The sequence below is a fragment of the Liolophura sinensis genome, chromosome 3 (genome assembly GCF_032854445.1).
Source record: "Liolophura sinensis isolate JHLJ2023 chromosome 3, CUHK_Ljap_v2, whole genome shotgun sequence".
Taxonomy (NCBI): domain Eukaryota; kingdom Metazoa; phylum Mollusca; class Polyplacophora; order Chitonida; family Chitonidae; genus Liolophura; species Liolophura sinensis.
Genome location: NC_088297.1, coordinates 8425444 through 8445243, shown reverse-complemented (window position 1 = coordinate 8445243; position 19800 = coordinate 8425444). Strand labels below are relative to the sequence as shown.

The window sequence follows — 19800 nt, the reverse complement described above, 5'->3', positions numbered from 1 at the left end:
TCGAGGTCTAGAATGGAAGCTCAAGGTCACAATCGGAACTGATGTCGTTCTTCATTGGCATGTGATTGTGAACAAATGTATGTACGTGTACCAGGTGTTCAAGAGGTCAGTGACTTTCTTGGTGTCCTTGCGGTAAGGGGTTTGAATTCAAGGAGTGATTTACTGTACCAGGCATGCCAGACAACCTCATTTGTATACACACTTGGTTTTTCACTGAGTTTGTAACAATAGACTGAGTCTTTTCAGGGAAACAAGCTGATTTCTGTTAAATAAATATTAATGGCTCAGTACAGTGATGGAGATATACAGTATACCCTGCCCTAGTCTGGTATGTAGTCTTTTCTGTAGAAACTATAGAAACAGTAGAAAGGAAAAAAAATCCTTGATTTATTGATTCCTTGGAACTCAGCAGTCATGTTATCCATCTGAAAATAGTTGCATATTGGTACAGTTTTGTAAGAAGCATCTCCTGAAAGGCTGCCAGAATTCATCAGGTTTATCTCCTAGACTTGATGTGAAAAAAACGAAAATGTTCAAATCATTTTGGATCCAGTGACATTATGCGGTGGAAAGAGTGCAACTGAAAACGTTATCTGCTGTATGCATCTGTGGAATGCAGCATAATCCATTCACCGTAAAGGAGAGTCTGTTGGGATTCATGGAAAGACACTTTTACAGGAGAAAAAAGAAAATCTAGTCTTTTTTAGCAGCAAATAAGTTTCAGAATAATATTTTCATTTGAAACCTCAGACACCCTATCATTTACCAATTTACTTGGCCTACTTGCCTTTATTGCACACATTGTCAGATAGTGGTGAACATGTATGTAGTGTCTAAATACCTTGCAAGTTGAACACAAAATTCTGGAGATTGCCCTGTTACTAGTTATCAGGCATGGTTCTCAAAGTATTGTCTAATTTTGCTGATTTTCTTATACCTTCCCATTTTTCTCCGGCTGTACATGGGAAGGTCTGCCAGTAACCTGCGGATGGTCATGGGTTTCCCCCGGGGTCTGCCCGGTGTCCACGTTCCCAGAAAGGCAGATGTTCCCAGAAAAACAATCCAGTGTGTCTTTTGAGCTTCTAGTTTGAGTTCGGGACTTACCACCTCTTGATACATGTACTGTTAAGTTTAACAACCAAAAATGTATGATGAATTTCAGTCACTCAGTTGTCAAGTACGAGAACAAAAAGAATCTCGGACACTGATTAACACCAGAGCTTCCAGCCATTTGCTTCACAGTAGTTATCCCAGATTTGTCTAATTCAGTTATCAGACTTTCTTTTCATTGATGTTCACAGTATTTTCTCATTCCGTTGATCTACCCTAATTCCTCAACCTTTTTGTATATGAAAGAACAACTTTCAGCGCATATTATGCACATTTGTAATTAGAATTTCTAGACAAAACTACGATGGTTGGATTGGCCAGTTTCAGGGCTTCACAAATAGTGTAACTTTATCAATCTACACAGAAAAATGTCTTCAAATTACACTTGAACACCTTGCAAACACACTAAAAGGTTGAAGAATTACAGTTCAGGTTTTCAGTATCCCTTGTGCTATTTGTCCCATAAATTATTCTCTTTGCTGTTTAACAATTATCAATTTCTTTCATCAATTTAACAATAATTTGTGAAAATGTTTGCACTGCATATTTAAGAAATTGTTGAAAACAGCAACATATTTAGAGAGGCTGTATTCAAACATTGTTATCTCTGTGTGTTCCAAGTTCTCGTGATGATGTCATAACATGTGAGGTACTTAATTAATTTGAGTTAATTAAGTTGTGGACAAATCAGTGTAAATTCTGTAATTGAAGGCATTGAGATGTTTGTATATGTGATTATAATACATGGAGACGATATTCTTACGGTAAATTTTTTGTGAAGTGAACTATGTTTGATGGACGACATGATTTTTGCAAATGCTGTGCATGCTGTGAATGTTGTAATTCATTTCCACGCGAAGTTATCATACAATTTTCAAAAGACATCGACCTCTGAGGCCAAGGGGTGTCAGCACACCAGCAAGGCGCAATGATCCAGGAGCCCTCCAGCAATGCGGTCGCTGTGAGTTGAAGTCCAGCCGTATGTGGGAAAGTCTGCCTGCAAACTGTGGATGTTCGGGGGTTCCGCCCAGGGGTGGAGGCAGGATAATGCATGTTCGTACATTTGACTGGCATGTCAGTTAGGACTAAAATGTGATATGTCATTTTGTCAACCCAGTAGACATGAAGGAGGCATTCCCTAGCTTCCTCTTCGCCCCATGCACAGTGGTCTGTGTTAGAATTTGTCTAAGTATGAGACCATAAAAAAGAGGACCATGCACCAAATTATGATTTCCAGAGGATTTCTGATTTTGTAATTAAAGTTAGAGCTTTAAATTTTAACATCTATGAATGTTTTGAAAATTTGATTGTGTACAGTATATGTCAGACTTTTTTGTGATGTTAAATACTGTCAATTCCAGTAACGTCCCACCAAGAAAAAATAGTCCAGCTCATGCTGGTCTCCTCTCTGATCATACATGTATGTGGGAAGGTCTGTCAGCAACCTGCAGATGGTTGTTGGTTCCCACTGGGCTCCTTTGAGTACGGCGTGAAACACCATTCAAACAAATAAATAAAGTGTTCCATATGCAGCATCATATGGCAGACTCATTTCCTTTGATTTGGTGACATACCAATACATTTGTACATTGATGTTTACACGTATGTAATTTTTCAATATAAAGACTAATTTCACACATTACTATTCCGAATTTTGAAAATTTAAAACCTTCCAAGTTTTGTCTAAATAAAGAATGGAAGGTTTTTGTAATAACTTAACTCGTGTTCTTATATATTTTAGACTATTTTTAAGACATCATGTTCTGTCAAGATTTGTGTATTTTTCCACTTAAACTTCATATCCAGGAAACATCACTGTCAAGGCCCATTTCACATTGCGTTTGCCATTTTGTTTTTATTTTTTTTAGTTTGTTTGTTGTTTTCCATGATTTTTGATATTGTATGAATTAAACTTCAAGTGTTGTTTTCTAGGAAAGAATTCATTTGACAAATACACCTGTTTTCTGTATCCTCCAGTCTTATATGTATAAAAAAGCCTGATTGGATATAGAATAATATATGAAATATTCATAATTCATTGTAAGAGATGAAATACCATTGGCTGATAAATTTAGAATAAGGGGGTCACAAAGGTCATTGTTTGTACGATATGTTAATTTGATATTGACCTATCCTTAAATATGTATTAAACAAATGTGGAAAATCGGTTGATGACTGATGACATTAAACATGTTATAAAATTAAATTTTTACCTCATTTTGTTCAGCTTGTTTCGTATGTATAGCTTTAAAACCGCCTAATGGAACTGCACTCTGTGCGTTACTAAGCAATGTAGCATGGCGTTCAAGATCTTTCAAGACTGGAAGTTTTCCCATTTGGCTCTAAGCTGTCCTACTTTGTTCATAATGTAATTTTTTTTGACATACATGTTTATTACATTTTATGTGAAAGTAATAAACAGCCTAAACCTGAAGTTTCATTCTAAATAAATAGGATGGACTTCACTGTAGTTTATAGGCAGTATGTCAGTGAAGTATAGAGTTATTAGGTAGAAATACATGAAGTTCGCAATAGGAGAGAAAGTTCTTTTCACAAAGTTCAAAATTATTTGAATCAGCTGAACCCATGAATCGGCCATTCATCATCTTTGTATAGGGTGTGTGTGGGGGTGGGGGAGGGGAGGATGATGATCAATGATCATGATCAATCCAGGTAGGATGATCACTTGATGTAGGCTTGATCCGTGTACCCCATGTACCCGTAGGCTGTAGAATGTGGTCCACCAAAGCTGTGGCCGTTCCCATAATTGTGATTTAACGCTATATCAGGAGGGCCAAGATTGACAATACGTGCAGAGTAAAGTATTAGAAATGACATGAACTGGGCTTGGTTGAGGGCCTCAATCTGGTGTCAACAGAATGACGTACCAGTGAGGGAGCACCTGTCAGTGTCGGCGTGTATTATGTTCTGTATGCAGCACTGAGTATGACTGATGTGATTGACCCGGCTAATCTCTTAAAAAAAATAAATCAATAAATAAAAAAAATCAACATCTGGTGTCTCCCTCGTTACGGTGGTGATAATTAACATCTTCATTTGCTAGGATAATTTGTTATGACTGGGCCTAGGAGCACACAGAATATATGTGAACAGGTAGAGCCTGTATACATACTACAACGTTATGTCCACATATAGTCCATTTCAATTAAACGTTGAGGTCTTTTCTATAATTTCTGATATTTACCTGCCTCAGGTAAGTATCTTGCAGAAATTGTTGAAAACAGACCGTAATGTTGGCCTACATGCAAATTTCCATTCTTCGAGGTTCAATACTTGAAGTCCATATGCAAGAAAAACAAGAGCCAAAATATATGGGGATGATTTGCATATTTCCGCATCATCAAGTTGGTATCTAAATCTACCGAGCAACACTTTGGATGGAACGTATCAGTGGGAGGAGTTTGCGTTTTGTGGCCATTCTCCGCCATTCGGAGACTGGATGGCAACAATCCCAGTGTGCGGAGAATCACAGGCTTCCATGTTGTTGCAGCATGCGTTGATATCAACACAGATTGACCTTTAGTTTCGCGATCTTGTGCTATTCATAGCGGTTATTTATAAAGTATATTTAAAACCCGCCCGACTACACACCTAGAAAAAAAAAGTGATTGTGGAATGAGAAGGCATAAAAGTAAGTTTAGATATACATAATATTTGACAGTCTTGAGGTTTACTGGGTGCCCGGATTTCGTCACCGAAATTGGGCACGCAATTATCATGTTTCATCATGTTTTTCATTCATCGCTAATCACTGTGAACCTCACTTTTGCGAAGGTATATGTGTTAGGCGCTCTTTTGTTCCTGTGAAATAAGGAGAGAACTTTCAATTCTGAGGACGGATGTCGTTGGCACATGCAGATGAAACGTCTTACATTTCAGCTGAAGCTGTATGATCACTAGTGTAGTTCAAGTAGCCCGAATTTCCTGACTAGAACTAATTGCGAGATACTGGGGAACCTAACTGCAGTTCTAGCCAGAAGTCAATGCATTTAGATAAACATTGTTACTAAGACTAAATCACGTAATTCAGTTAAATTAAACATTGAGGTCTATTTTTAACAATTTCTGTTTTTTTTTTCGTGCCCCAGATGTTGAGGCAGGTAAATAATAGAACTTGTTGACAATAGACCTAAAAGTTTAATTTAATGAACTTTGACTTACCTGCCTTATCTTTTTTTTTCAGCTACTTACAGTCAGTTACATGTACATAGGCCCCCTGTCCTCATCCACAGTTAGGTCTTTACCTGCTAAAGACCATTTTAAACAATATTTTGACAAAGTCTTTGACACTGCATCTCTGTTCATGCTTTCACTTTTAATAAACTGTGTACCAGCCATTGTGTGCATGGACTGCTTACATCAGATGCTTCATACAGAATCTTATAATATCTCTGACTTCTGACTAATATGTGCTTGTTAGAAAATCTGGACTACAATTTAGGATGTTTCCATCATTTTGTTTTAATGTATATCAGACATTGTATGCTCTTGAAACAAGATGGATTTTACTCTTTTGGGTAAACCGGTCAGATTAGCACATTGAAGAGCCTTAGTGTAAGATGACATCAACTTTTAGTGGGATATTGAACACTAGCTATTGTAAATTTGTGGAATTCTTGTGTCAATGTTGTGTTTTTTCTTTCTTCTTTAGCAGAATATTTAGAAGTACAAGTATGTATTCACCCTTTTAATTGTTTCTTTTTTTTTTATAGTGTACTTCTAAAGTGTGAAGAGACTGAAAGATAGCTTTAAAGAAAGGCGTAATATGGCAAGCCCAGGCTCTGGTGCTCCAGTGGGGAGCACTCCTTCAACCCCTGGGAAGACACTAGGGGGTGTCGCAGGTCATACCCCTGGTAGTGGGAAAAGACGACACAGGAAGAAAAATTCTCCCAAGCAGAAAACTGACCAGAAAGATCAGCCACAACTGGAAAATCTTGTTGGTCATGGGGAAGTCAGTAGAGTTAAAGACAGTAAACAGTTGACATCTTCAAAAGAGGAAGTTCCAGTTGGTGACAAAGTAACAGAGCCAAGTCCCAAGAAATCAACAGAAAAGGTGACAAATGTTAAATCACCAAACGAAAGCATGAAGGAATCGACAGGTGTTTTGGGTAGTTCGGAGGCATGCAATGAAAAATTAAGAAATGATAAACTTACTTCTGCTAATAAAACAAGACAAGGTGAAGGAACCAATGTGGCTCATGCTAAAGGCCAAGAGGAACTTAAAGGTCCAGAAAAACCTCAAGGGGCAGCAAAGGTCAAAGGGGAGCAAGGTCAGAAGAAAGGTGAAGGTCAAGCTGTAACTGGGGAGCCCTCCGGGAAGAGCAAAGCTGAACTTAAAGCAGAAAGACGAGCAAAGCAGGTGATGATAACGTACATTTAGATGTTCAGATTTCTGACTCGGCATGATATGGTCAAAATATTGCCATTGTGGCATTGAACCATAATCATTCATTCATTCAAAGTTCTGATCATGAATATATGTGTTATCTCTACTTTGTAAAAACTCCAGTCAAATGAACAAATCGTTTGTGGCTGGTGTTTGCACAATCAAGTGTTTTTCTTACATCGTTGTGGTGTGCATATCCGAACATCTTAGGTGGTAAATGGCATCATTAACTTGCGAAAGGTCTTCGGTTTTAACTAGGCCTAAGAGTAAACTTGCATATTGAATAAAAAAAAGGTTTAACGATTAACCACAATCAATCACTTAACCTTATGTCCCCATGATAAAAATGTACACGTTAATCAGCGTGGGGCCACAAAAAAGTTCATCCAACATTACTTCATACTACTGACATGATTTATCACTTCCCCTTCAAAATTTCTTAGAAGCCAATAAATCTTAGCTAACACATCCACCTGTACGACCTTGCAATGACTTTTTACTGGAACTCGCAAAGCTCTTGCACTACATCAGCTTGTGCAGTGTACACAGTACGTTTAATATGTACCTTTTCATACGCAAGACTTTAAAATGTACAACTATATCGGTACCTCAGCATCCGGCCACAAATGTATCATTTATGGTATCAGTCAATTAATCAGTGAATGAGCCAGTGACAGAAAATGAAATGCTCTCTCACATATTGTGGTTTCATTCAAAGTACTTTAATTCAGCTTAAGTTTGGCCTGTATAAATGCACTTCCAGAACCACGTTAAGGCCTGAAATGATACTTAAATGCCTGAAATGATACTTAAATGCCAACAGTCAAGTGTTTTTGTTAAGAAATTAAACAGGAAAGTCTTAAGTGACTCTATAAGTTGGATTAACCAATCAAAATCAAGCACAAAGGTGTCACTTGAATAAATCTCAACTGCAGGTGACCTACAGTGTACATAGTGTTATGTGAATGATTTATTTTGTGTGTGTACTTTCTCTAGGAGGCTCAGAGGGCAGCTAAGGAGAAGAAGAAGGCTGAGTCAGGGTCTGTTGGTGCCACCAACACTCCATCAAGTAAGGAATGTCATTTCTAGCATTACCCTAAATGACACCTATGGCTAACTTGCCCATTTTCCCTGATTCTGAGAGTCCTGTTGATTTTAGAAGGGTTTTTTTCTTATGTTTGCTTGGAACATGTTGGAAAATTGTAAATTTCATCATCAAAAATAATATGTTGTGACATTGATATGCCTCTGAAATGCACTGTTGTGGTTGTTTAGGGTATACGCGCTCTTTATTCTTCAACTACTTTCCACAGTGTTTCAAAAATGACCACAAGGTGGGTAGGCATGTTTCAAAAGTAAGGGTGCATGGATGCATCACCTTTTAGTCACGGCACCTAAACAATTGTACCAGTGCAGCCATTTTGTAAATTTTAAATTTGTTTCTAATGTGAATCCTAATTTAAGGGTTTCACCTTGGACAGGTATCCAGAAATCATAACATCTTAAAAGGGGCCTCCATGGCTGAGTTGGTTAGCGCACCAGTGCAGCGTAATGACCCAGGAGCCTCTCACCAATGCGGTTGCTGTGAGTTCAAGTCCAACTCATGCTGGCTTCCTCTCTGGCTATAAGTGGGAAGGTCTGCCAGCAACTTGCAGATGGTCATGGGTTTCCCCCAGGCTGTGCCCGCTTTCCCCCCACCATCATGCTGGCCGTCGTCGAATTAGTGAAATATTCTTGAATATGTCATAAAACACGAATCAAATAAATAAATAACATCTTAAATATGACCATATTGAAGCACTGAAATCTAATGGGATCCTTTGGGATTAATGGAAGGCATTAATTGAAAACAATATAGTGTCAAATACAAAAGACATAAATAAATAAATAAATTTGGATAATATGTATTTAAAGAAAAATGGGGGTGGATTTTTAATTGTTGGATTGATAATCTCAGTTTATAAAGCTTATGAAAGTCCAGAATTTTGCAAATGCTTCTGATTCATGAGATTGCTTTCCTGATATCCAGACAAGAAAGATGTGCCTCGTGTACCCGACAACCTAAAGGCCGATGTAGAGGGAACACGGAAGAAGATTGTGAAAAAGTTTGAAAAACAACAAGTGCCAGTGAGAACGGTGGCCCAGCGGAAAGTGAGGCTTTTCAACCATCTTCACCAGTACGAGAGAGAAGCCTCACTGACAAGACAGTTAACGTAAGTTTGTGTTGACACAGTATAAGACGTTACCACAGAAAGTACTACAATTTCCGTGGTATGAAGGCAGTAAAATTAAGATACAGATCGTTGGCAATTTATGATAAGGGGAGGAGAGAAAATATATGATTCACAGAAAATAACATTTTGACTTTCATACGCTGGCGCTAGCAGATTACTTGAAACACCAAGATTAAAAGAAAAGAACACAGATATATATACAACCTATACTTTAAATGAAAGAGCTATACAGACTGCAATTTGATTTTCTTAAGTTTTCTTAAGAGAAATACGATTTTGAACATTGTTGTTTTATGCAAAATCATCCGATTTGAGGCACGTTGAAAACCATGCCATGGTTTAGGCGTGTCCAATAAAAATCCTCCTCCTCTTGAATATTCATTGTGTCTTCTGGAGGCCTCCGTGGCTTAGTTGGTTAGCGCGCTAGAGCAGCGTAATGACCCAGGAGTCTCTCACCAATGTGGTCGCTGTGAGTTCAAGTCCAGCTCATACTGGCGTCCTCTCCAGCCGTAAGTGGGAAGGTCTGGCATCAACCTGCGGATGGTTGTGAGTTTCCCCCGGGCTGTGCCCGGTTTCCACCCGCCATAATGCTGGCTGCTGTCATATAAGTGAAATATTCTTGATTCACGGAAATGTGAATCTATAATTGGCTTAGATGGTATCTGGCCTAGTTAGAAAACAAGGTTTTACATGGACTACTTTTCCTCCGCAGGTTTTCCACTTCTGGAATACACCCAGCTATTGTCAAACTGGGTTTACATGTACAACTTTTCCTCTGCAGGTTATCCAGTTCTGGAATACACCTAGCTATTGTCAAACTTGGTTTACAGGGACAACTTTTCCTCTGCAGGTTGTCCAGTTCTGGAATACACCCAGCTATTGTCAAACTTGGTTTACATGTACAACTTTTCCTCTGCAGGTTATCCAGTTCTGGAATACACCTAGCTATTGTCAAACTGGGTTTACACGTACTACTTTTCCTCTGCAGGTTTTCCAGCTCTGGAATACACCCAGCTATTGTCAAACTGGGTTTACATATATAACTTTTCCTCTACAGGTTTTCCAGTTCTGGAATACACCCAGCTATTGTCAAACTGGGTTTACATGGACTACCTTTCCTCTGCAGTTCCTTTCCAGTTCTGGAATACACCCAGCTGGTTGTCAGACTGGGTTTACATGTGCTACATTTCCTCTGCAGGTTTTCCAGTTCTGGAATACACCCAGCTGTTGTCAAACTTGGTTTACATGTGCTACATTTCTGCTGCAGGTTTTCCAGTTCTGGAATACACCCAGCTATTGTCAAACTTGGTTTACAGTATGCAGAGGGAATCATTTGTGGCTCCAATGCCAGGTGTATAGGACTACTTGCTGCCTTGAAAAAGGTTTGGAACTTTATTATCGTTAAATTTGTGAAATACATGGAGACTGAAAGAGGTAAAAATCATTGTTTATTTTGATTTTGCACATGTAACTGATTCCAAGAAGTGCTGGTGCTTAGAGTGAGTGAGTGCTTGGGGTTTAACGTAGTACTCAACAATTTTTCAGTCATACGATGACAAAGGCATCCTTAGGGTGTACATAATGTGCCTCCTTTTTGCAAGGAGGATTTCCACCGCTCCTTCATCTCATGCGTCACAGAGACGACTAACCGAAGGCAAATAAGCTGCCCCGCCCGAGCCATTATACTGATACGGGTCAACCAGTCGTTGCACTATCCCCTTCATGCTGAATGCCAAGCAAGGAAGTTACAACTTCCTCTTTTAAAGTCCTAGGATTGACCAAGGATTGATCCTGGATCTACTGCTCCCGAAGCGGATGCTCTACCAACTGTGCTATCCGGGCCGGTCTGGTGCTTAGATGTTGTAGTATAAAACTACAGATACATGTAGTTATGGTACCATATTTTACTTTAAGTGGCAGTGCTAAGTAAAATTCTGCTGTTAAATCTCAGAAAACAAGGCATCTAACTTGCGGAAAATGGTCTTTGACTGGTTGGGACAGAAGATCATGACTGATGTACAATGTTGAAAGTGCCCTAAAGCATCACACAAGAAAACAAGTAAACTGTAGGGTTATCTGAAATGCAAAACGGGTGACAAGAAAAGGTGGTTGTTGTTGTTATCACAGGTGATTGGAGATTACACCACCCCACCCCATAAGGAACTGTCCCGAGATTTGGAAGCCAAAATTAAACCATACATCAGGTAAGCTTTAAAAACATATTAGTGGACAGACTAAATCAAACTACATGTATACAGACAATGTCAGACTATTTGTTTTTTGTTCTGTATTTACATATATGTACTGTAACTCTTTAGCCTTTCCGCATGTTTCAGGGTATTGCTTATTCAAGCATATTCTGAAGGCATTATTCCTTGTAGACTGAAAAAATTATACTTTTTTCCCTGAAAGTGAATCCCTGAAATTGGCCAACACATCCAATTTCATTTTGTCTCCAAAATGAAATAGAAAATGGGCATAAATTGCACTAAAAATCGCTCTTTAATATGTGAAGAGGTTGAGGAACAGGGTATGTTGATTTTGTGCTGGACGTTCTGTGGCAGAGTTGAGATTAGGGATCCTTGTGTTGCTTACTGTTGTCAAATTTCAAATGCCAGGAATCCTGTCTGATATTTACCTATGTACAAGTGTTTTCTTTGAAATTGTCTTATAAGAAAAAAATCAGTTAGTTGTTGTTTTATTGCTTTATTTATTGTCAAAATGTCCACCAAAACAGCACAAGAAACAGAAATTATAAAAGCCATGATTTATGTTTCATATTTACTGTTATGCTTGTGTGTTGTTTTTTTTTTTTTTTACGAAAAATATAGTTGATTCATTGATCTGTTTTCAGTTTTCTGACCCAGTGTCGACCATTATCGGTGAGCATGGGGAACGCGATTAAGTTCATCAAGTGGCATATCACCAACATCCCGGGGGACATGTCTGATATGAGGGCCAAGGAGATCATCAAGGATCACATCGATAACTACTACGTGGAGAAGATAAAACTGGCAGGTGTTGCCATTTCTGAATTCGCATCATCAAAAATTGCTGACGATGACGTCATCGTTGTGTATGCATGGTAAGATTGTGAGGCAAAATAAAGTAGTAGAAGTCAGTGGATTTTTGTAATCATTGATGTTTTTTTCTGCACTGTGGATGCTGATTAATTAAAGGGTCTGACTATGGAAACAAAAGTTAGACTTTGTTAGGCCCACTGTGGATGGTGACTAATTAGAGGGTCTGACTATGCAAACAAAAGTTAGACTTTGTTAGGTTCACTGTGGATGGTGACTAATTAGAGGGTCTGACTATGCAAGCAAAATTTAGACTGTTAAGTTCACTGTGGATGGTGACAAATTAGAGGGTCTGACTATACAAACAAAAGTTAGACTTTGTTAGGTTCTCTGTGGATGGTGACTAATTAGAGGGTCTGACTATGCAAACAAAAGTTAGACTTTGTTAGGTCCACTGTGGATGGTGACTAATTAGAGGGTTTGACTATGCAAACAAAAGTTAGACTTTGTTAGGTTCACTGTGGATGGTGACTAATTAGAGGGTCTGACTATGCAAGCCTTTGTTAGGTTCACTGTGGATGGTGATTAATTAAAGGGTCTGACTATGCAAACAAATGTTAGACTTTGTTAGATTCACTGTGAATGCTGACTAATTAGAGGGTCTGACTATGCAAACAAAAGTTAGACTTTTTTAGGCTCACTGTGGGTGGTGACTAATTAGAGGGTCTGACTATGCAAACAAAAGTTAGACTTTGTTAGGTCCACTGTGGATGGTGACTAATTAGAGGGTCTGACTATGCAAACAAAAGTTAGACTTTGTTAGGTTCACTGTGGATGGTGACTAATTAGAGGGTCTGACTATGCAAACAAAAGTTAGACTTTGTTAGGTCCACTGTGGATGGTGACTAATTAGAGGGTCTGACTATGCAAACAAAAGTTAGACTTTGTTAGGTTCACTGTGGATGGTGACTAATTAGAGGGTCTGACAATGCAAGCCTTTGTTAGGTTCACTGTGGATGGTGATTAATTAAAGGGTCTGACTATGCAAACAAAAGTTAGACTTTGTTAGGTTCACTGTGGATGGTGACTAATTAGAGGATCTGACTATGCAAACAAAAGTTAGACTTTGTTAGGTTCACTGTGGATGCTGACAAATTAGAGGGCCTGACTATGCAAACAAAAGTTAGACTTTGTTAGGCTCACTGTGGATGGTGACTAATTAGAGGGTTTGACTATGCAAACAAAAGTTAGACTTTGTTAGGTTCACTGTGGATGGTGACTAATTAGAGGGTCTGACTATGCAAACAAAAGTTAGACTTTGTTAGGTCCACTGTGGATGGTGACTAATTCGAGGGCCTGACTATGCAAAAAAAAGTTAGACTTTATTAGGCTCACTGTGGATGGTGACTAATTAGAGGGTCTGACTATGCAAACAAAAGTTAGACTTTGTTAGGTTCACTGTGAATGCTGACTAATTAGAGGGTCTGACTATGCAAACAAAAGTTAGACTTTGTTAGGTTCACTGTGGATGCTGACAAATTAGAGGGCCTGACTATGCAAACAAAAGTTAGACTTTCTTAGGCTCACTGTGGATGGTGACTAATTAGAGGGCCTGACTATGCAAACAAAAGTTAGACTTTGTTAGGTTCACTGTGGATGGTGACTAATTAGAGGGTCTGTCTATGCAAACAAAAGTTAGACTTTATTAGGCTCACTGTGGATGGTGACTAATTAGAGGGTCTGACTATGCAAACAAAAGTTAGACTTTGTTAGGTTCACTGTGAATGCTGACTAATTAGAGGGTCTGACTATGCAAACAAAAGTTAGACTTTGTTAGGTTCACTGTGGATGGTGACTAATTAGAGGGTCTGACTATGCAAACAAAAGTTAGACTTTGTTAGATTCACTGTGGATGGTGACTAATTAGAGGGTCTGACTATGCAAACAATCATTGTCTATTGTCAGTATCCTGTGACCAGATGGGCCATGATTGTCTATTGTCAGTATACTGTGACCAGATGGGCCATCATTTGTCTATTGTCAGTATACTGTGACCAGATGGGCCATCATTGTCTATTGTCAGTATACTGTGACCAGGTGGGTCATCATTGTCTATTGTCAGTATACTGTGACCAGGTGGGTCATCGTTGTCTTTTGTCAGTATACTGTGTCCAGGTGGGCCATTGTTGTCTGTTGTCAGTATACTGTGTCCAGGTGGGCCATCATTGTCTATTGTCAGTATACTGTGTCCAGGTGGGCCATCATTGTCTATTTTCAGTATACTGTGTCCAGGTGGGCCATCATTGTCTATTGTCAGTATCCTGTGACCAGGTGGGCCATCATTGTCTATTGTCAGTATACTGTGTCCAGGTGGGTCATCATTGTCTATTGTCAGTATCCTGTGACCAGATGGGCCATCATTGTCTATTGTCAGTATACTGTGACCAGGTGGGCCATCATTGTTTATTGTCAGTACCCTGTGACCAAGTGGACCATCATTGTCTATTGTCAGTATACTGTGTCCAGGTGGGCCATCATTGTCTATTCTCAGTATCCTGTGACCAGATGGGCCATCATTGTCTATTGTCAGTATACTGTGACCAGATGGGCCATCATTTGTCTATTGTCAGTATACTGTGACCAGATGGGCCATCATTGTCTATTGTCATTATACTGTGATCAGGTGGGCCATCATTTGTCTATTGTCAGTATACTGTGACCAGATGGGCCATCATTGTCTATTGTCAGTATACTGTGACCAGGTGGGTCATCATTGTCTATTGTCAGTATACTGTGACCAGGTGGGCCATCATTGTCTATTGTCAGTATACTGTGACCAGGTGGGCCATCATTGTCTATTGTCAGTATACTGTGACCAGGTGGGCCATCATTGTCTGTTGTCAGTATACTGTGTCCAGGTGGGCCATCATTGTCTGTTGTCAGTATACTGTGACTAGGTGGGCCATCATTGTCTATTGTCAGTATACTGTGTCCAGGTGGGCCATCATTGTCTATTGTCAGTACCCTGTGACCAAGTGGACCATCATTGTCTATTGTCATTATACTGTGTCCAGGTGGGCCATGATTGTCTATTGTCAGTATACTGTGTCCAGGTGGGCCATCATTGTCTATTGTCAGTACCCTGTGACCAAGTGGGCCATCATTGTCTATTGTCATTATACTGTGTCCAGGTGGGCCATCATTGTCTATTGTCAGTACCCTGTGACCAAGTGGGCCATTATTGTCTATTGTCATTATACTGTGTCCAGGTGGGCCATCATTGTCTATTGTCAGTATACTGTGACCAGGTGGGCCATCATTGTCTATTTTCATTATACTGTGTCCAGGTGGGCCATCATTGTCTATTGTCAGTATACTGTGACCAGGTGGGCCATCATTGTCTATTTTCAGTATACTGTGTCCAGGTGGGCCATGATTGTCTATTTTCATTATACTGTGTCCAGGTGGGCAATCATTGTCTATTGTCAGTATACTGTGTCCAGGTGGGCCATCATTGTCTATTGTCAGTATCCTGTGTCCAGGTGGGCCATCATTGTCTATTGTCAGTATACTGTGTCAAGATTTTTTGCGTGCTTTTTTTTTCTGTCAGTTCCTCGCTAATCAGAAAAGTGCTGTGTGATGCTCATAGCCGTGGGAAAAAGTTCAGAGTCATTGTGGTGGACGGGAGACCTCGACATGAAGGTAAATCTAGAGGATTATCAGAAAATGTATTTGGATAGGTACATGTATGTGTATATATGGGTCCTGGCCTCTTAGAACTTTGTCTTATTTGGTGGTTACCATGGCAACCAATATTTCATAAATTTCAGAAATTCATTTTTATTGGGCTTAATGTGTTAAAATAATATTTAACAATGCTATATTGTATGTAATATTAAGAAATGCTGTTGCGGAAAACAGCAATATATTTTTTTTATCTGTCCAAACCGCCAGATATGTGTTTGATCAGAATTGCCGTGTTATTTATTTGCCTGTAGGTAAGGAGATGCTGCGTCGTCTGGTTCAGGCTGGAATTCCCTGTACATATGTCCTTATCACGGCCGCTTCTTATATCATGAAAGAGGTGAGATGAAGAGTGACTGGTGCTAGTTTCTGTAGACAGAAAAATATTCTTGTAAGAGAGGCTATACTGGAGACTTTTGGCAAAAACATTAATAAGTGGAAATCCAACTAAATTTTTACTGTTATTTTAAAATAGCCATTACTAATTACTTTGTACAAAAAAACAGCCAAATGATGGCCTGTAGTGTACATATACTACTGTTCAAAATTGGCTAAAAGTCGTTACACTTTTTAAGACATTAGAATCATTTTAACACTATAAATAGCACAGGACTGATATTTGCTGAAATCAGTTATTTGAGATATTCCTGGTATATACAGATAACTTGATATAATAAGAAAGATCATTTTCGGGGGGCCAAAAACCCCCTTTTTAGGCAACTACAATACATCATAAAAGAGGTGAGATGGGGAAGGACTGGTTTTAGTTTGGTAAACAGTGATATATTGTTGTCCTTAAAGAGCTACAGTATTCCAGCTCCAAAATATTAGTGTTTTAAAAATACTGGCTAAATTGTAAGGTTCTTGGTTCAGAATGATCTGGATTACTTGATCTTAAATCAGAACCAATTTTATTACTGGGCATCAAGGTCAATTTTCCATGTTAAAACTTTTCTGTCCATTTTACTTTTTGTGGGATATATATTTATTTATTTACTTATTCAGTTGGTATTTCATGTCGTTTTCAAGATGTATTATATAAGTACATATATAAGTACATGTATACAGTGCTCTAAGACATGACATCATGCTGTTCAAACCAGCATCAGGTTAAATCAAATAATAATGTAGTTCAATTAAAATCTAGTACATCTAACATTTTCTCAACTTGATATGGCTGAAACACTGGAGAGTCTGTTAAACACCACTTGATTTTGACAAGAAAAAAGTGCACATACGTGGCAAGTGGGAAAGCACATCAGAGAATTGTGAGTTGTCTACGGTGGGCACTCTGCTTCTACAACCACCCCCACCCGCCACCCACTCCCCCACCACCCACTCCCCCACCACCCACTCCCCCACCACCCATAAAACTGGCCACCATCATACAAGTGACAAATTCTTAAAAATGGTGCTGAGCAAGAATCCGGTTCATGTAAAGTGGAGGCACAACCATGCAAATGTCCATGAGCTTTCAACCCAGTTGGTGGGATCAGCATGAAGTGGATAGTGCAACGACTGGTTGACCCGTATCAGTATAATGGCTCGGGCAGGGCGGCTTACTTGCATTCGGTAAGGCGTCTCAGCGAAGCAGCACTAAATAAAAGAGCGGTGGAAATCCGTCCTGCAACAAGGAGGCACATCACATGCACACTAAGGATTCCTTCATTGTCATATGACTGAAAAATTGTTCAGTACGACGTTAAACCCCAAGCACTCACTCACTCACTCACTCACTCACTCTTCATTATTATAACTGAACCCACGTACAATTACACGCATGTCTAAAGTCTAAATCAGTACGTAACTATCAAATTGATCAATAATAAATTAATGTTTGTGTTTCTATCTTCAGGCCACTAAAGTCCTGCTTGGAGCGCATGGTCTCCTGGCTAACGGGTTTGTGATGTCACGTGTGGGAAGTTCCATGATTGCGCTGATCGCCAAGTCATTCAGCGTGCCAGTACTTGTTTGCTGCGAGACTTACAAGTTCTGCAAGAGAGTGCAGACAGACTCATTTGTCTGTAATGAACTAGGTAAGAGTTATCTCCCTTGGTTGTGCCTGGATCACTGACCCTCCTATATAAACAGTGATGATAGTTTTATTATTTATTATTTATTTCTTCGTCTGACAGATGTACACAGGTTTTGTTTAATGTTTGTTAAAAGCACCTTGTTTCCTCATGCCATAACGCTGGCTGCCATCATATACATGTAAGTCACATGTTCTTGAGTATGGCGTAAAACACCAATCAGATAAATAAATAAGGCCCCTTTGTTGATCTCCCAAGGATGACTTGGGATTTTCATTTCACCACCATTGCTGTTTTTTTCTTCACCTAGGTGATCCGGATGATCTGGTGAAATAGGCAAGAAGGAACCTTACCTGATGGATTGGCGGGACTATCAGTCCCTTAGCCTTCTGAACCTGGTCTACGATGTCACCCCGCCAGAGTTCATCTCCATGGTGATCACAGAGATCGGCATGATTCCGTGCACGTCTGTGCCTGTTGTGCTCAGGGTCAAGCACTTGGAGACGAACGAAATATGAAAGACTCCAGTTGTCGTTGAGATGGAAAGATTTGCGTTGTACTGTATTTAAAATGAAGACGGCTCTTGATCTGATCAAAACCACATGCATTTTCATGTACAACATTCATGCTTTGGGGTTTTGGGTTTGGGGTTTGGGTTTGGGGTTTTGACTGGTTTTTACGCTTTCTTTATGATAAAGGTTGAAAGAAAGAACAGATATATAACCCCTGTACCATAAATGAAAGAGCTATACAAACTGAGTGGAATTCTACTTTTTTGTTTTTTATTTGTTTGTTTTTAAAGATTTCATAAGAGAGAAAAATAGATTTAAATATCGTCATTTTCATCCACAGATTCGAGGCACATTGAAAGTCCCGCCATATTTTAGGCTTGTCCAATGAAAAGCCTCGTTTCCTGATTATTCTTGTGATGTCACTGTGCTTAAGATTTTATTCCTACGATACGATTAATGTGCATTTCTAGTCTCCCCTAAATACGTACATATCTCATGATAATGGTGGATTTTAAGGTCTGTGAAACTTTGAAAGCCTGCTCTGAAAAGAAAGAGTTGGTTGGCACACTAGTAATGACCCAGGAACCACTCACCAATGCAGCCGCTGTGAGTTCAATCCAGCTCATGCTGGCTTCCTCTCTGGTCATACATCGGATGGTCTGCCTGCAACCTGCGGATGGTTGTGGGTTTCCCCTGGGCTGTGCTTGGTTTCCTCCCACCATAATGCTGACTGCCGTCATATAAGTGAAATATTATTGAGTACGGGGTAAAACACCAATCGAATAAATAAATCATTAAATAAAAAGGAAGAGTTTGTGATGTACTAGAAAGCCCCATCAGGCCTACATGCATGGCTGTAGGCTGCCAATGTGTTTTCTGGAATTCCATGCTCAGAGGAGCTAATGGGCAAAGCTAAGCACTTTTAAGCCTTCAATGTTTAACTATTAAATACTCAATAACAAGCACTATTGTCAGAAAATTGAGATCTTTTATTTTACCAAAAGTATGGCTCTTCCATTTAAGGTGTAGGTTGTATAAATGTGTTTCTTTTCTTTCAATGGTCACCACCTGCCCTGGTAGCGCAGTTGGTAGAGCGTCCACTTTGGGAGCGGTAGATCAAGGGTCAATCCTGAGTCAAGAATAATAAGAATTGTAAGAGGAAGTTTTACCAGTATAATGGTTCAGGCTTACCTTCGGTAAGTCGTCTCAGTGAAGCAGCACTAGATGAAAGAGCGGTGGAAAATCCGTCCTGCAAGAAGGAGGCATCTTACATGCACTCTAAGGATTCCCTCGTCATCATATGACTGAAAAATTGTTAAGTACGACCTTAAACCTCAAGTGCTCACTCACTCATTCAATGGTCACCATGGTCAAAAATTTTTTTTCTTAAACAGCATTGGTCAATTAGATGCAGATATGAGTTCCCTAACTAAACTAAACTACTGTACGTGCACCAGCCTTTCACCACGTAGCTCAGCTTAGAGTATTCAAATGGCCACGTTAAACTTTTAGGGTTTTGGCGATCATGTTAATGGGTTTTTCTAATACACTATCACTGTCAGATCTTGACAAATGGTTTGTTCTTTTAATCTCATTCCCTGTTGACAGTTCACAGCCAGGCAACTCTTGTTATGAAAGATTCTACATCCAGTTTTTGCTGATAAATGACATAGTACATGTAGGCAACATAGATGTATGTTGTACATGCTGGTTTTCTCGACCGGCCCCTATAGCATGGTT

General features: G+C 39.4%; 1 protein-coding gene across 1 annotated transcript; it reads left to right on the top strand.

Annotated features, from left to right (window-relative positions):
• The first annotated feature begins 4615 nt into the window (after window positions 1-4615).
• LOC135463317 (translation initiation factor eIF2B subunit delta-like) lies at window positions 4616-18195 on the top strand. The gene is given in 12 exon segments (XM_064740578.1): window positions 4616-4762; window positions 5844-6490; window positions 7514-7586; window positions 8547-8730; window positions 10019-10133; window positions 10879-10955; window positions 11606-11836; window positions 15382-15473; window positions 15770-15855; window positions 17371-17551; window positions 17859-17876; window positions 17879-18195. Coding segments are annotated over 11 exon segments (1839 nt in total). The 5' UTR covers window positions 4616-4762; window positions 5844-5896; the 3' UTR covers window positions 18067-18195.
• Window positions 18196-19800: the final 1605 nt, after the last annotated feature.